At 32.2% G+C, this 16,854-nt stretch overlaps 1 protein-coding gene across 1 annotated transcript in view; it reads left to right on the top strand.

Annotated features, from left to right (window-relative positions):
- LOC134855505 (neuronal acetylcholine receptor subunit alpha-10-like) overlaps positions 1–16,854 on the top strand; it is a 127,624-nt gene that overhangs the window by 16,735 nt on the left and 94,035 nt on the right. The window contains exons 3-4 of the mRNA XM_063872045.1: positions 11,294–11,338; positions 11,660–11,769. Coding sequence (XP_063728115.1) covers positions 11,294–11,338; positions 11,660–11,769 — 155 coding nt within the window. The remainder of the gene's footprint in view (positions 1–11,293; positions 11,339–11,659; positions 11,770–16,854) is intronic.

Genomic DNA, 16,854 nt, shown 5'->3' with positions numbered 1-16,854 from the left:
ATTCTATCTGCCAAGAATGGTAATACCGTTGATTTACCAAAATAGGGTTCTCCACACTCTAATATTTCAATTCAATTAAACTTGATTAGCACTAATTGTAAAATACTTATATTCGCACTAATTGAAAAACTAAAATTAAAACAATATAGAATCATAATATCCAAGTTAGAATTAAATTGATTTCCTAATCGAAATGGATCAATAACCAATAGGATGAGTTATACTGTGGATACGAAATTTCAGGAATCTTTGAAACAATGTTTTTTTTCCGTCTGCCAAGAATAGAAATTATAAGAAACTTTGGATCAAATATCAACTACGTTTTGGTCGTTATTCAAATTCTTGAAAAGAGTTTAAAAAGGTGTTTGAATACCGAGACTTTCTCTACCCTTTTTGAAATTAGGTCGTAACTGTTGTTGTAAGTAATTGCTCATTATTATTTATTCTATAGGAATATTCTAGGCCGCAGATCAAATCAATCTTTTAGCGTAAAAAATTTGAAACATTTGATTGAATTTTCCTTTTTTTTTGGGGAAAATATCTATTTCTTGTTATTTTTTACTCTTTTTTTTTGCAGTAAAAATAACAATGGTCGGAATTTTTTTGCAATTTTTTCTATGTTATTTTGCTCCTTGTTATTTTTAGTTCAATTATCCATCGGAAATCCCATCAATAACAAGCTCAATTTTTTCCATGGTCAACCTTCTCTTTTGATCAAAGATGCGACCGCCCGGACGGGGTGTCTAATTAATTTACTGGCCAGATAAAAAATATATGTTTAATATGACCGGAAAGTCATTTGATACAAATTGGGCGTCATACTTATTGCAATATGGGCGAAAATCCGGTTGTAAATCAAGTCTTGTCTTCAAAACAAAATCAAAAACATGCCATATTGTAGTTCTAAGCTCAATGTTACAAGTAAGTTTAACATAAAGTTTAACCCAAATAAAACAACAACATTTGAACTTTCCAAGCTGTTCAAAGCCTACTAAATTTGACACTTTAAATAACATAATCGAAAACTTATTTGGGCTTATTTTATGGGATTTAGTTCCATTTAGTTTGCCGCGCCCATTCAAACCAAACTAATGGACAATTTTGAATTTGAATAAATTCCACTTGGAAAAATAACAAACGGACGAGCTTTGTTCGGATTTTTAAGAAGAGCGACTCGACTGTAAGAAGACGATCAAACGATAAAATGATGATCAAACTTTTTCTTCTCGTTTTTTCTCTAGGCTGCAAAGCATACCAGGAGACCAGCGACATCAGAATTAAAAAAAAAATTGAAAAAATTCGTTTGCCGTCTTTCGTTTATTTAAACCTGACCAAATTGATTTTCTGAGGATGCTGAAAGCACTACTAAAACATCCTGTATTCCTAAAGTTTTGCTGACGCGTTTTCAAAGCACGGGCCAAAAATGCCATTTTTTGTCCACTTTGGAAAGTTTCGCCAAAAAACTCGTATTTTTCACCACGCACCACCCTCAAAATTAACCGGCCTTAGCGCCAATGGCGTCTTTAGAAATTTTTCTTAGTATATCGGCCGAAACTGGATTTCGTAAAATAGTACTAAACGAACGGTTAGGGGTTCGAACACCTGCGGTTGCTTCTTTTCCTCCCCTGATCGTCGACTCAATTAAAAATCACGGATCATGGTGGGTCTCGAACCAGCAACCTATGAGCTAATAAATGTTTGGATCCGTTATAATTCATCAACGCTTTAAAAAATGTAATTATGTTTTGTTACATACCAAACTTTTGAAATTTGAAAGCTTGTTTTTTGTTCCATTAAGAAGCCAAACTGTGCATTCTGTGGATTTCACTTATATTTTGGAACAAATTTAAAGACTTTTAGAACATATTCAAAAAAATAGCTTATCGTAACAATATGAGGGTTTTAAAAAATTTTCCATGCATAAAAATGTCATAATTCTACAGGAGGTTTCGGTGAAAATGTCTCTTATATTTCCCCAATCAAAAGAAAAAAGCGCAAATTATTCCATTTCAAACAATTCAGGCGAAATTTTCGCGCTCGAATGACTTGAAAATTCAACCTTGTAAGTAATTCAAATTACCGACGGCGATTTTTTGGTTGAATAGATTATTTTACTCTGTATCATTTTCCATGGCAAATTGGAGGTTGCATGGATTAAAAGCCAACTTTTCTAGACGAAGGTCCCTGTTAAATTCAGTTCAAGGAGGAGGAATTCAATTGGAACCATTAAGAGCAACCATTTTGATGGTTTTTCATAAAAAATCAACTTTCAAGTTTTTGTAAAAAAAAGTTTACACTTTTTAAACACTAGTTCTCTGGGAAAAAATAAGTTTAAGTATAAAATTCCCGATCGATGTTGTGAAAATTGTTCCAGTTGTCGTAAAACAAACGAATCTGTTGTTGTAAAGTGATCATAACAGCTCCGACTGATATAATCGATTATGCTTTCAAACTTGCCGATTCCAATCTGTATACTGTCTCTTTTTCATGTAATAAACTTTTTTTATAACTCTTTTTTTTTCAAAGAATAATATTCGAAAATCGGATGCGCCCCTTATGATTAATTTTCTACAATAAACATTTTTGGTTCATGATATCAGCAAGGCATTAGTAACACTGACCATGAAAAAGATTAACGAGCTTTGCAAAATACGTCCTTTTTTGGCTTTTTGATTCTATTTTTATACTCTCTATTAATTCTAAAATCCGAATTGCGTTGAAAAGATTAGCCAGTAAATCTACTACTTCTACAAATAACTAAAATACATCAAACAAAATGACCAAAACGCTTATTTGAAAAGAGCCGATTTAGGCTAAAATACATTGCAGTTGGTCTTTGAGGAGTTCTTAGACTGCTTTTATGCAGAAGTCTGCAACTTTATTTAAAAATAGAAACCGACTTGATTTTCATGGTTCAACTGACCCAAAAAAGTTGTGCATATAGTTTGAACTTTGATTGTATAGACAACAAAATTGTATGTACTCGCGTAAAAATCGCCGTAAAAATTAGACAGCTAATTTCTCTTGTTCCCTCGGGAGCCAAAATTTTAGATTTGTTACTGATTTAGCAACGATGCTGTGGTAATGGTTTAAAACATTTGGAGAGGGGAAAAACAATAGCGTTGGGTGTTTTTTTTCTAGTCATTTTTGCCAAAAAAGACTCGCGTAAAAGGTGATAACTCTATTGGCCGTGATTCGGAAATTAAGAAAAACGATTGAAAATTTTTTGCCTCAATGTGAAGAAAACTGTTCTAAAACTCTGACTATTCAGACCAATATTGATCTGTAAAGAAATACAATATAACATTACAGCCCCGTATCCAAAAGAGGCTTCTAATTTGAATTGATTTTTATAAAGATAATCTAGCCCTTTTTTGTTTTCTAGGGAAAATTATTATTTCTCATCTGACCTTTTTATAAAAAGTTTGGGGGTATTCAGCAGTGCCGAAGTACAACAAAAACGAATTGAAAAAATTCTCCACATTGATAATTTTTGAAAATTTTGAGCTCTGATTCTGAAAGATGATTTGACAATTTAATTAGATTGTTCAGACAGTTTTACGACGCCGAATTGGTATACTTTTGTTCGTTTAACAAGCGGCAGAAATTAAAATGGTTAGTCTTTTCTTTTTGACATCCGGCTATTTGATTTCAATTACTTCACAGTAATTTAGGGTAAGTAAAACAGTTTTCGGAAAACATTACGAGGCCAAACTGTGCACTGGATAGGCGCATAGTTTTGTCTCTGTATGTTCCTGGATTCTCCAAACAAAGTTTTGAACATGTTACAACTGTTCAACATTTGTTTTATTCGGTACAGTTGTACTGCGCCATACGCTTTCTCGATAGTTGTAAAATCAGTTCACCGCTCAACCAATCATGTTGACCCTACGCGCTAAGAGTATGTACAAATTTTGAAACAATTTTTAATGCAAGTTATAATCAGTCAATAGAATTGTCAATTGATATAAATTAGCTTCGACTATTAGGTTTTCCTGATAATTATTTTTTTTCGTACTTGAAAAGTGTATGACTACAGTAATTCAATAAAGAAAAACTTTTTTCTGAATTTGATTTACAATTTTGTTTTAAGTCCGAAAAAACAGGAACTAAAAGTTGATCAAAAAAGGGAAAGCTACAATTTAAGCGGCAATTACACTGGAGATAAATTGCTGTAAAATATTTTCCATCTAGCTTAGCGCGTTAAGTGTTACTCGAAAACAAAAATGCAACTGTTACTTTTTAATTTTGGCCAAATTTTTTAAAAGCAATCTGGTCTATACTTCAAAGATTTAAGAAAAAAACAGTTCGCAAATTATTTTGTCAGAGAAATTGTTTCTTTGAACATGGCATTGATCAAAATAGATTTTTTCATTTCAAGTTTTTAAATTTTTTGAGCAGTATGATGAGCAATTTTTGCATGAATTTGTATGAAAGGAGTTTTTATGTATCGTGGTCTATCTGGGTAATCAGATAATCAAATATTTTACTTTTGTAAGAAAGTTAGCAAATCTACCTGCTAGTTTTTTACGTCGCTTTTTACATCGCTCATGACTTTTCATGAAACATTTTGAGCCAAAAAATTAGATTTCAATTGAGAGAGGCCAATTGAAAGTATCCCTTATGTTATTGATTTGATTTTGAAGTGATTAATGATTCATAAAAGCAATTAGCATTCAAGGAAAACAAATCCATTAAGCCAGAAGTCATTTCCTTTTTGTTCATTTATACCCGCCATTCCTGACAACTACAGCTGAAAAAGCACCCTGGGAATTATAAATAGCCCAAGCACAACTATGCGCTATATCCATTGGTTAACTTTGAAGATTTGATTTTTTATGGAGGTGTCAAAGTTATATTTTTTTGATATCAAAAATTAAAATAACCTCGTAGCAAAAATCCATGAATGTTAAAAATGAACAAGAAACTAGCAATTCTTTGTTTCTTTTTTTTAAAAATTCAGTGGAAGTCTTCATGCTTGAAAGACTTTTTTTAACTAACTCGGATGTGATTCTACCTACAGCAGGCAATCATTGAGTAAAAGAAGTAATTTTTACTAAAGCATTTTCTGTAGCGAATGAAAACTAAAAAATTAACGGATTTCTTAGAAAGTTGTTATTTATTTTTTTTTGTCTAAATGTTGTTTGAAAAAACACATATATTTACTTTTCCTTGTGTGTTTTCTTAATAATCCTAAGTCAATGGATTATTGGAGAATTTTACAAAAAGTAGAACAAAATAAAACAATTAATAAGGAGTGGTAGATTTGAAAGTTTAAAAAAAATTATGAGCAAATTATGGGAAAAACTTCATTTTTTTTTTCAGACTTTCGAAAAAAAATTAGTATTGTTTTTTGCTCTGGTCCTTTTTTCATCAAATTTTGACTTTTTGTTTGGAACTTGAGTAGAAAAAAAATGCCTCCGATTGTTTATCGTAAAGTTATATTGGTATGAAGTTTGCTAGTTTGAAAAATTGGGGAAAATCAACGTGCGATATAATGCGTTTTTATAACGCGCTTAAGCAGCGGACTATTGCGTTCCAAATCGATTTGAAATAGGTCAATTGCTTTTGTCAATTACGATATGAGATGGCAAATTCTTATCTTTTTAGTTTTTATTAACATGACAAAAAAGGACAAAAAAGGACAACTTTTTCAGTTACTTCGTCATTTTTGCAATCAAAAAATGTATAGTTGGCCTTTTAGTATAGTCGAAACATTCAGTTTCTCTGATAAACGTGAAGTCTTTTGAGTTTTTAAGTGGCGGAGTGAATTATTCAACTATTTTATTGTTCATTATTGCTCATACCCTTTCTACAGTTTCTACTTTCTTTGACCAGTTTATTTCTAAAGCCCTCATCGGCTTATCTGAAAAGGGGTCAATTTCGGATTTTTAGTCTTTTCACACACAATCAAAAAGCAATGAATAACTGATAAAAAACGGTTTGCAAAACAGCTCGCAGAATAATTTAAACTCAATGCATGGGATTTTTAAATTTTTAGCACAATTTTTATTTTGTAATCTTGTTTTTCAATTGTAGTTTTCACATATTCTCAATACGTTTTAAAACACATTCTCAAAACAAGAATCATAGATAAAAAGAGAAAGAATTTAAAAAAGAGGTACAAAGGCCAGTTTGGACTGAAAAACTCTTACTTTTTAGAATTACGGAGCCCTCGAGCTCCTTTTTGCTCGCACATACGCTATTATCTTAAATATTAATGAGCTTTAATTTAAAAATGAAATAATAAAACAAAGAAAACTTTTTTCAAAGACAGAGGAAAAGTATGCCAAGATTTTATCATGACCAAAAAGTAACAATTATATTATTAAATTGATACCAAAACTTTTAAAATTTAAACTCAATAAATTCAATGACGTTGAGTTTTGAGTTTTTGAAAAAATCTTTGACATTGATCAAGGTGCATATTGCCAAAGCTGTTACAAAAATAAGATAAGATAAGCAGCGACAACTGGTTTAAAATCGTTGAGAAAAATTATTGTAATACTTCCTGCTAATTTTTGCAAGTAGCTGAACTGAAAATGGTAAATCAACTTGATGCCCCTTAAAATAAGACCCACTTAATGATACAGAAAAAGAATGAAAGATTGAGAATTTATATCACCTTCGGCATTTTTTTAAATTAACTTCAGATTGATGGATGCCACCAAAAAAATAAATGTTAAGAAAACTACGGGCCTGGAAACAAATTTCACACCGGTTTCTCTCTTCTCTTCTTCCTATGCATTGAATTGTTATTTTTTTCTAAAAAAAAATTTTACAGGGACCCAAAATGGTTGGAATAACTCAGTTAATTGGCATGCCAGTTTTCAAAACAACCAGAGATTGTGATCAAATATACCCTAAGCAAAAGTTTGCACAAGTAGGGGAAGTCAAAATAGCCGCAAACTATTAAACTGACCAGGAAAATTACACTACAAACATTTGTTAGGCAAATAAATTATTTTATTCAAAATCTGAAAGACTTAATAAGAAATCTTTGACATTTTCAGCAAGAAAATCATGGCGATCCTATGCAAATTTCTTACAATCTGGGCAGAAACTATAGGAATAGAACTTCGAGATCACGACACAAACACCAGAATCATTAGGATTTTTCCGATGATATTTGCAATGGCAATAAGCAGCATAAAACATTTTATAAATAAGAACATGATTTTCTGTGACACACCGTGTATAAACTATATATACAAAATCCAACGCCCCGTCTGATACCTTGAATTCACTCGCAGGTATAAATTACAATTCGCTAATTTCACTGCGTCGGGGACACTATAATGGCAGTTTTTGCCTAATCTAGGAACACCTCTTACTGGTTCTCTTTCATGGAGGAAAAATGTTGATTAGTTAGGAGACAACAAATCATAGAAACTCCGATTGTCTTTTAAATACACCAACTTGAATACATAGTTCACCGCCTGTCATAGTAGTTAAAAGGACAAATTTAAAAATTAGTATAAAAAAAGGACAGTCTTAAACATAAAATTTGGTAAAACTTAAACCCAAGCGAGCCCCGAAGTTAATGGACAAAATGAGTATAATGAAATTTTAAAAAGATATTGTCGAGATATTAATTTTTTGTGTCAATTTTAGACCGTGTATTGATTTCAATGACCCAATACAGTGCTGATTTAAATTACCTGGACATCAAAACTAGAAATTAAAAACTTTTTTAATGGATTCATAGTAGGCAAAAAATAATGAGACAAAAATTCATTAGAACTTAAGCATAATCCACATGGCGCAATCGAATTTGCAAATATCTTTTCTGATTTTTTAGACAATAAAAAGATACGCTTGAACTGCCATTTTAATTGCTATCAAAGCTATAACAAAACGAGCCTCTTATATGGCCCAAAAAGTGTCAGAGGAATGTAACAACCAAACCGTATGCACAAATTCTTAAAACTGTTTTAAACAAGAAACTGGTAATTTATATTAAAAAAAAATACATTTATGGCTTTCAACTGAAAATATTTTTACTTACACAAAATTGCAAAAATTATACACTTCTGTTTTATCAGCCAATGAACTGGCAGTTGTAGCTGAGTTTTTGATTGAATAAACAGCCCTAAAAAGTTCGTTTTTGCGTAAAATTTTTGGCCATAATTGTACAAATAAACTACACCACAGTAGTACTTCTAATAGTTCTAAGCAAGTTTTGTCTTCAAAATTTTTGTTTTCCGTCAACCTAATGTCAGAAACACGCATTTAAAATACCAAATTTTAATAGTTTCAGTCGATGTTTCCGATGAATGTTTGATGCCACATGAAGCTGGGTTTAATAACACAGCCTGACTTTAGTTCGTGCGCTTCCAATCTCAACAATCGTTATAATAAAATGTAATTCACATAGTTTATAAAATCACATAGTTTTTATAAAATGTAATCATTTGTTGCAGAGTCCCGAAAACTATGAGCAGAGTTTGGCGTCGTACTGTTTAAGACAACTTTGAAAAAAGCGTTGTTTTGAGTCCAACATTGAAACCTTTTGCCCTTACCTAATTAAAACTCTGCTCTTCAAAATGGCGCCTGGAAAAAAATCATCAACTTACAATGGAGCAATTTAAAATAGTTTTCGTACGAAAGAAACGGAATATTTGTGCTCGTGGTGGTTTTTTTTTCTTCAGACAAGTTTCGACTTTTTAACTAGCCATTTTTGTCTATCATTCGAAAGCTATTGTTGTCCTGAGCTTAAATTTGAAAAGATATTTCACCTCTGACCATTTTTTGTAAAGTTATGGGGGTTTAAAGATTGCCATTTTGGCCATTTTGGGACAATTAACGCGCGATATATTTCGCGCTATTAATGCGTAAGCGGATATTTAATCCGTCTTAGAAATCGTTCCAAATTGCTTGAAAGAAGCTTATTTGCCATAATTAATTTGTTACAACGAGCGAAATCTATCCTTTTGTACTTTATATGGCGTGTGGGGGGGGGGGGGTGTTTTTCATAAAAAATTTCAAATTTTAGAAGAAAAAAAATTTCATTTTTTTTTACATTTAATTTTTTTTTGTTATTACTGCTCCATAAACCTCAAAAGGCAGTTGGAACATTCAGGGCTTCGCCCTGATACGAGCAGTCTTGTTCTTTTTATGAACAACGCGTATGCAGAACAAAATATTGAGTGCTTGAAGTTTTCCTCGCTCAAAGCCAACCCAAGCTAAATATGGACAATCTAATTGGCTTAATTTGTTCATTACTAGTCGGAAACAAGACTGAATGTTCCGACTGCACTTTAAGGTTTATCAAAAAAATTTTGTGTTTGGAAAATTGACAACAGAACGAAAAAAAAACTAGAGTTTTTTTCAATTTATCCCGAATTATCACGCTGATTTGAAACATAAGGGCATAAATTTAGCGTCTTGTGTGCAAATAATGCGACCAAATTATTTGCCTGAACTTAATTGATCAGCCGCGTACGCGTGTTATAAAAGTGCAATATATCGCGCATTAATTGTCCCAGATTGACCAACTTAGCAACTTTCAACCCCATAAATTTACAAAAAATGACCACAGATGAATTTTTTTTTTGAAATTGAGCTTAAAGCAATATTTTTCAGAGAGTATGAAAAACTTCCATTAAAATTGGCTAGTTAAGAAGACCAAAATTGACCGAAAAAAGCCACACCAAGCATAAATATTTTGCACTTTCTTCAAAAGATGGAACAATTACATAACATGCTTCTGATCATTGGCAGTGAGATGACAACAGAAAGCTTTTAAAAGATCTCTGATACAAGCCGTTTTCATAATTTTACACAAAACACTGTCAAAAACCTATTATTACTCGTAGAAATCAGCATCAAGTTTGCTTAATTATCACAAGATGTCTCTCTCAAAAATATTTTTTGAAGCTACCCGGATATCACAACTTTTTACTTACTACAAAAAAAATTACAAAAATTCCTCCATTTTTTCTATATTGAAACTTAAAAAAAATGTTTTTGTTGGATTTAAGATGTCAAAATCGTTGAACTATGTCCAACTCAAGATTGACCGCCTCTGTGTTTGACATTAAGATGCCCGGAAAGATGTGACAAAATCAAATTTCCTAGGAGACCAAAAGTGCCACCTTTTATTAGATCAAAATGAGGTTTTTTGTGTTAACGTCCCTCTTAACTTATACGCACCTGAAATTAGTTTAAAAATAAGGCAAAATAATGAAATATTATGATTCATGGCACAAAATAAACGAAGCAAAAACTTATCTTTTAGAGAAAAAGCATCCCTTTTCTTAACCAACAAGTTAATATAACTATCGGCCCCTGTTTTATTTTTCATTAAACAAACTTAGCTTAAATAAACTGAATGTGATTGGCTAAAATGACTTGAATTTGGCTGTGAAATTGAGGTAAGATGTTGGGGGGGGGGGGGGGGCAGACGCCTTCTCTCCCAAAGATTTGACCTCATGGACAATATCACTTTTTGGGTGAAAGAACCTGAACCTTTTCTAAAGACGCCCACGGCGCTAGTATACTAAAATTGAGGGGGGAGCGCGCGACGAAAAAATGCAATTTTTTGGTCAACATTTTCTAAAAACGCCAAAGAACACTTTTTTCGGCTTAATTTTTATAAAATTTGTCTGCGACACAAAAAAGTTGGTTGGAATAGGGTCTCTATAGTGATTTGGGAGAGCTCAGAAAACCACTTTGGTCGACCTTAAAAAAAGCTTGGTTTTTTTTTTTTGAAAATCTGCGCTTCCTAGAGAAAATCCTGGATCCGCCCCTGGTATGGGATCTTTTGTCCTACAACCAGCGGCCTTAGAAGACGGGTTGAAGTACTCCAATATTAGCCCTTTGTTGGAAGTAAATATCTTGAGGCGGGTACGTCTTTAAACGACGAATGCAACCTTATTACTTTGACAACCCCGACATATCAATAAGTTCTTTTGTATCCGTTTTTTCTTCTTTTTTATCAATTTTTTCTCTGCTTGGCGTTTGATGACGTAAAAGATTACACCTAATTGAACACAAAAGACTATTTTAAGTGATAATTTTGAAATCTTGAGCTTGAAAGACAGTTTGAATGTGTTTCATAAAAAGTTAAAATCCAAAATTGGTATCAAAATTTGCTAAGATGATGACAGAAAGAAAAACGAGCAGGCTTTTATTAGTAATTGGTGTTACAATAATCTATGAGAAAGGACTAGTTAACAAAAAAAAACTAAAAGTTAATACCAAAAATCAAATGCAGTTGAGTCATACTCGTCGACATAGAAATTATAAATCGTTAGCGAAAAAAGTTACTTTGGATTTTTTTTCTGTTTAGAACTTCCGACTACAAAACATCAAGGTGCTCATCTGGGAAACAACAGTAAGTTCATGCAATTTGACGACAATAAGCTCAGTAACACTGTTATTTTAGTTTTATTAACTTTTGTGAACCGAAAATTTTTCAAACATTTTTTTATCACCCCACATTCGTCAAGTCTTCAAACCGTCCCCCTCCTCCCTAATAAAAGTAAACTATCTAACTTAAGTATTTTTAAAAAAATTGATAAAAAAATATTTTTTCGGCTGAGCTTTCAGTTTATTGTACTGAGTTTTATTATTCACACAATATTTGAAATCCCTGATAATAAAATTACAATAGTTACAAGAATTAAGTTTGGGTATCTGTTTTGGGTATTTTCAGCACTGGAATGATGCCAATCTGCGTTGGAACCCAGAAGAATTTGCTGACATCACTTCAATCAGGCTACTCGACTCAGATGTCTGGACTCCAGATCTGGTAATATCAGAGAGGTAAAACATTGGAGCTTAATCTTTTTTTTTATTTCTATAATCAAAAATCTACTTTTCAAAAAAAAACATTAGTTCACAAATAATCCTCATTAGTAAAAATGAAACCGGCATTAAATTTTAATGAGAAAAAAAAACTGATAATAATTACTTGCAAGACAAACTTATTATCACTATAATTCATTGAAAATGCAAACTGCGACCCTTATAAAGTTTTTAGCACTAGACCTTTGAGACGAAGGTTAAGTTACTCTTTTTAGAGCCTTGGTAAATGTAATCCGCTCCAAATTACAAAAAAGGCTCGTGTTTTTCCAAGTCAAATGCATTAGATAAGCAAACTGAACTAATTCTTTTGAATAATTAACACAAATGGATGATTTCTGACAAAAGTAATCACTAAAACCCATTATAAAGCAACCGGTACACAGATTAAATGATCAATTATCGTTATCATTAATTAGAGTTGTATTTCTGAGATTAAAAATATACTTTTGCTTGATCAATAGTAACTGTATCTCGCGCCAAAATTAAAGATGAATAATCACCTGAAATAAAGTTCTGGAAGGATTTTTTTATAGTAAACAATTTAGTAAAATTGTTGTAGTTCTGACCATTGAAAATGGGGCGAACTTTTTTTTTGTTTTTGTTTTCCACGCAAAATCAGATTCAACATTTAATCATCGGACTGGGTTGAGTGATGAGCCTTTTAGGTCGAACCACATTAAAAACTCCCCAAAAAATTTTCATATGTCGAGAAAAACCGGTTTAAAATTTTTGATTTTTCGTGTAAGTTCGAGCGGGTGAGCAGGCTTAGCTCAGCTTATCTATGCTTAATTTAAGCATTGGAAGCTTAGTTTTATTCAAGGAAAATTAGTTGTTGCAGTTTTTAGCGCCCTATTACATATCAAAATTTCAGAAACAATTTTGAAAAACTTCAAAAAAAAGTTTTTGAAAACTAAATAAATTTTTACCAATTTTTTCCGTTTTTCTGTTAGTATTTCGACAGAAATTGTTTTTCAATTTGCCTTTTTTACTATGACTGTCAAATATGCATAAGTAGTAGTTTTTTGTTCAGATCCGTTTATTGCACCGCGCAGAAAAAACGATACTAATTAAAGAAAAAGATTTTTTTTTTCGTTTTTTTTTCAAAATTGTGGTCGGAAAATTTTTTGCTACTTGCACAGTAACCGACTATCCTTGTTTTTTACACAATTGTTGATTGATTTATTTTTGTTTTAAGTGTCTTCCTATGGTACCTCTTAACGACAACACTCCCACTAAACGGCAAAAACAAAAGTTGAGCCTACATGTTTTTGGTACTTAATGCGTCCCATGGGGAGCTACATGTATATCTGTCCTTTTTGGTTTCTGTTTCGTTTTTCGCAACGAAAGTAACGGAATATTTGTGCTCGGGGTAGATGTTTTCTTCGGAAAAGTTTCGACTTTTTAACTAGCCACTTTTGACGGATTTTTTTTATATCATTCGAAAGCTTTTGTTGTCCTGAGCTTGAATTTGAGAAGATATTTCACCTTTGATCATTTTTCTTAAAATTATGGGGGCTAAAAGGTTACCATTGTGGTCATTTTGAAACAATTAACCTGCGATCTATATTGAGCTATTAATGCGTAAGTGGAGATTTAACCCGTCTTAGAAATTGTTCCAAATTGGTTCAAGGGAGCTTATTTGCCATAATTGGTTTGTAGCTAGGAGCAAAGTATATCACTTTGCACTTTAAATGGCGTGTGGGGTGATGATTTTTGCAAAAATTTTAAATTAAAAAAGAAAAATTTTCATTACGTTTAATTTTTCATTTTAATTTTCTTACATTTAATTTTTCATGTTATTACTGCTCCATAGACTCTAAAATACAGTCGGAACATTCAGGGTTTTGCCCTGATTCGAGAAGTCTTGTAAGCAAAGTGTTCTATACTAGCCAATCATATTTCGTAACTAACAAATGAAATATTTAATGCAAGCCGACCTTTTTTTCAGACCAATTTGAGAATATCAAGAGTAAAGTAAAACGCTTAAACTTATCGTTTTCCAGTGTTTCTATGGGATCTATTGAGATTTAGGAAAACCCCCCACCTCGAGAGAGAGGGGATGCGGTGTAATAAATAGATCAATCCGAAAAATAAAGTGATTTGTTGATAACAATGGGCACTCAAATTTTGTTCTTAAACTGAAAGTTGTCGTTTCACGAAATCTGAAGCAGAGCTATCCAGACAAATGAAAGGGTTCAAAAAGAGTAACAATGTCGCTCGGCTCTTTTCCAGTTTCCTCCTCCTTCTGTGATTTTTTCAGAAAAACACTATGAAAAAGTCGATTTAAAATGACTTTTTAGGGCAAGCAATGCATCAAAACATGAAAGGGTGAATAGGTGAACAAAGTTTTCTTACATGCAAAATGTCATGTAAACAATTTTTGAATACTTTTAGTTTGTAGTTTTACGAGGTGGTGGGAAGCTGGAAAAGAGCCGGCCGCTCGTATCTCAGCGTAAAACTGTGAATGTTCCCAATGGCCCAAATTCGGTATTGAAAAGTTCTGGGTGATTGAAAAAAGTTGAAAATCTTAAATTTCGTAAATTTCGAAAAATAACATCAAGCCTTAAGTGTGAAATCGAAAAGACCAATTAGCTTGCCTCAATTCAATTTTTTGCGGAAAAAATTACCACGCATAAATAAGTTTACCACGCGGTATTTTTTCAGCATGTGAAAAAAAATTATCACAGCGCGATAAGATTAATCAACTTTTTCTATGATTCTGATATCGACATTTCATTTCAGTGATTTCCCATAATGAAAGGAAAACTAAAAACCCAGACTTTTTCAAACTGATAGTTACATTTGCCCTTTTGCCCCATAATTGGCAACAAAAACCGCGCGATATACTGTCATGATTTTTGTGACGTGGTTTCCGACGCCAATTACAAAGTAAATTGATAAATGACACTTGATTTGACGCCGTCTGGGATTTTTTTGGCCGAACCAATTTGCAATTGAAATAAAGAAGAAATGGCTAAATTTTGGAAACTCAAAAATAACTGAAGAGATATCTATTTCCTGTCAAAAACTTGCAAAAAAAAAGAAAATTTTTTGACTATAAGGTAAAAATTAAAAGCAGTTCCTAACTGATATTTTTTCTGGCAAAGATTGTAAAAAAAGAATTTTGCTGGCTGATATTTTCAAAATGACCAGATCCATAGTCAAACCCCGGCAGAGTTGATGTTGTGAATGTTTTTTCTTTCAATTTTTGGTCAATTTTTCATTTTATTGGTTGACATGGTTATTTGTATCAAGCTGACACTCTCTATACAAATTTTAAATAATTACTGTTTTTGTAAAATTCTGATAGCCTAAGTTTTGTTGAAGACTTGTTTTGATGTAACTTGTTTTCATTGAAACAATTAGTCTTCAAATAAATATGAAAAGACATCTATCTAAAAAGTTCAAAATTGAAACGAAATAAAAATTTTCAATTCGTGCCTTGAAGAGTCTCAAAACAGTACCTCAAAACATGACTGCTCGTTTAATAGCGAAACCCTGGATAATCCGACCGGTCTAAAATTAAAATATTAAGAATTTCTATCAACTTTTATTTTTAGACCAGTCGGGCTTTGCTTTTATACGAGCAGTCATGTTTGCTTAAAGTACAGTTTTGTGGCTCTTCAACGCTGTGACATTTTTTTAAAGTAAGCTAGAAAAATCACTTTCTTTTTTCTCTGTTTTTTTTTTATTTTTATCTTTTATAAAATTTTATAGAAAGCTGAACCTTAAAAGCAGTCAAAACAATCAAGACTTTTTCCTGATACGAGCAGTCTTCTGGTTTAGTTTTGTTGGCGTGGCTACATATATACCTGCTTGAAATATATTACTTCAAATACACTAGTTGCGCGGAATTGTAGCTCCGTGATAAGTTCCATAATGAGTTCTTCTCCCGCTGAGGAAGGGGCGTTTGTTTGCCAAGGCACGGTCATAAAACACATATTCTGGTTATAATTAATGACTTTTGCATCACTTCATCTGGTGCACATTTTGGGACAAGTAGGCGTGATGCTATTTGTCATGTGGGCAAATGGCATAATACATGTGTTACTGTAGGACAAAGTGTCCTGACAAGTCTAAAACGATGCTGTTTTTTTTTGCATTGAGGCGAAACTGTTAATGTTTCAATTGCTCTTCTATTTTTGGTGATAATTTTGATTGAAAGTTGGGAGTACACTTCAAAACTTTATGACAAAGTTTTGAAGTATTTCCAGTTTTGAAAGTAGTTCCCTATCACATAGGTTCTTCTCATTATAAAAATCATAAATTTCTTGCACTCTTGCTAGTTTAAATTTTGCGCAAAAATATGCGTTTTTTGATAGGAATTATCAATACCTGTTCATAATGGCTCCATGAATCGAAAAAAAAAGAAAACGATAAATGTCGTTTGATATTAGAAAAAATTTCAATTTCGAACAAAATTCATTTGATAATATGGAACCAGATCTAAACTATATTTTATTATTGAATATTTTATCACTATAAAATATTTAATACTGACCAATCATACTCCATCAAACTAACAACCCACTTATTTGTAAGTGTTGAAACTACTTGTAGTTTCAACACCAGAGCAGTTTGAATTAAATTTAGAATACAGTTGTTCTCCTTGGAAACTAACTCGCATAAATTAGTATACACTAGATCTATTGAGACTAGGAGATTGAAATTAGGATTAAGATCGGTATTAGACTAAGAAGTTGCACGAATCTATCCGGCCGAAAATAAGATAGCGTGACGAGCAGACGGTGTACCCTATCCGAAATTACTCTATGAGTTAGACCTTCCGTCCCAACTCAAATAGAACAAAAATTCTCGTTTTAGCACGTTTTTAACTTCTTTTTCGGCTGCGCTTCTGTTTGAGTAGATTTGAGTAGAAATGATGCATATCCGCTGAATACCAAAAGTCGGGTAGCCAAAAAAAATAAACAATTCCACTAAATAAGAATTATACATCGGAAGCACAAATCGAAAAATCAAACATAAAAAAAACGTTAGACAAGTTATTATTTGAGCTCTCGGAATGGTACTAGAAAAAAGTTA

This window comes from Symsagittifera roscoffensis, chromosome 10 (genome assembly GCF_963678635.1).
Source record: "Symsagittifera roscoffensis chromosome 10, txSymRosc1.1, whole genome shotgun sequence".
In the NCBI taxonomy this organism is placed as follows: Eukaryota; Metazoa; Xenacoelomorpha; order Acoela; family Convolutidae; genus Symsagittifera; species Symsagittifera roscoffensis.
Note: the sequence above shows the minus strand (reverse complement) of the source record. Positions and strands in the feature narration are given on the sequence as shown.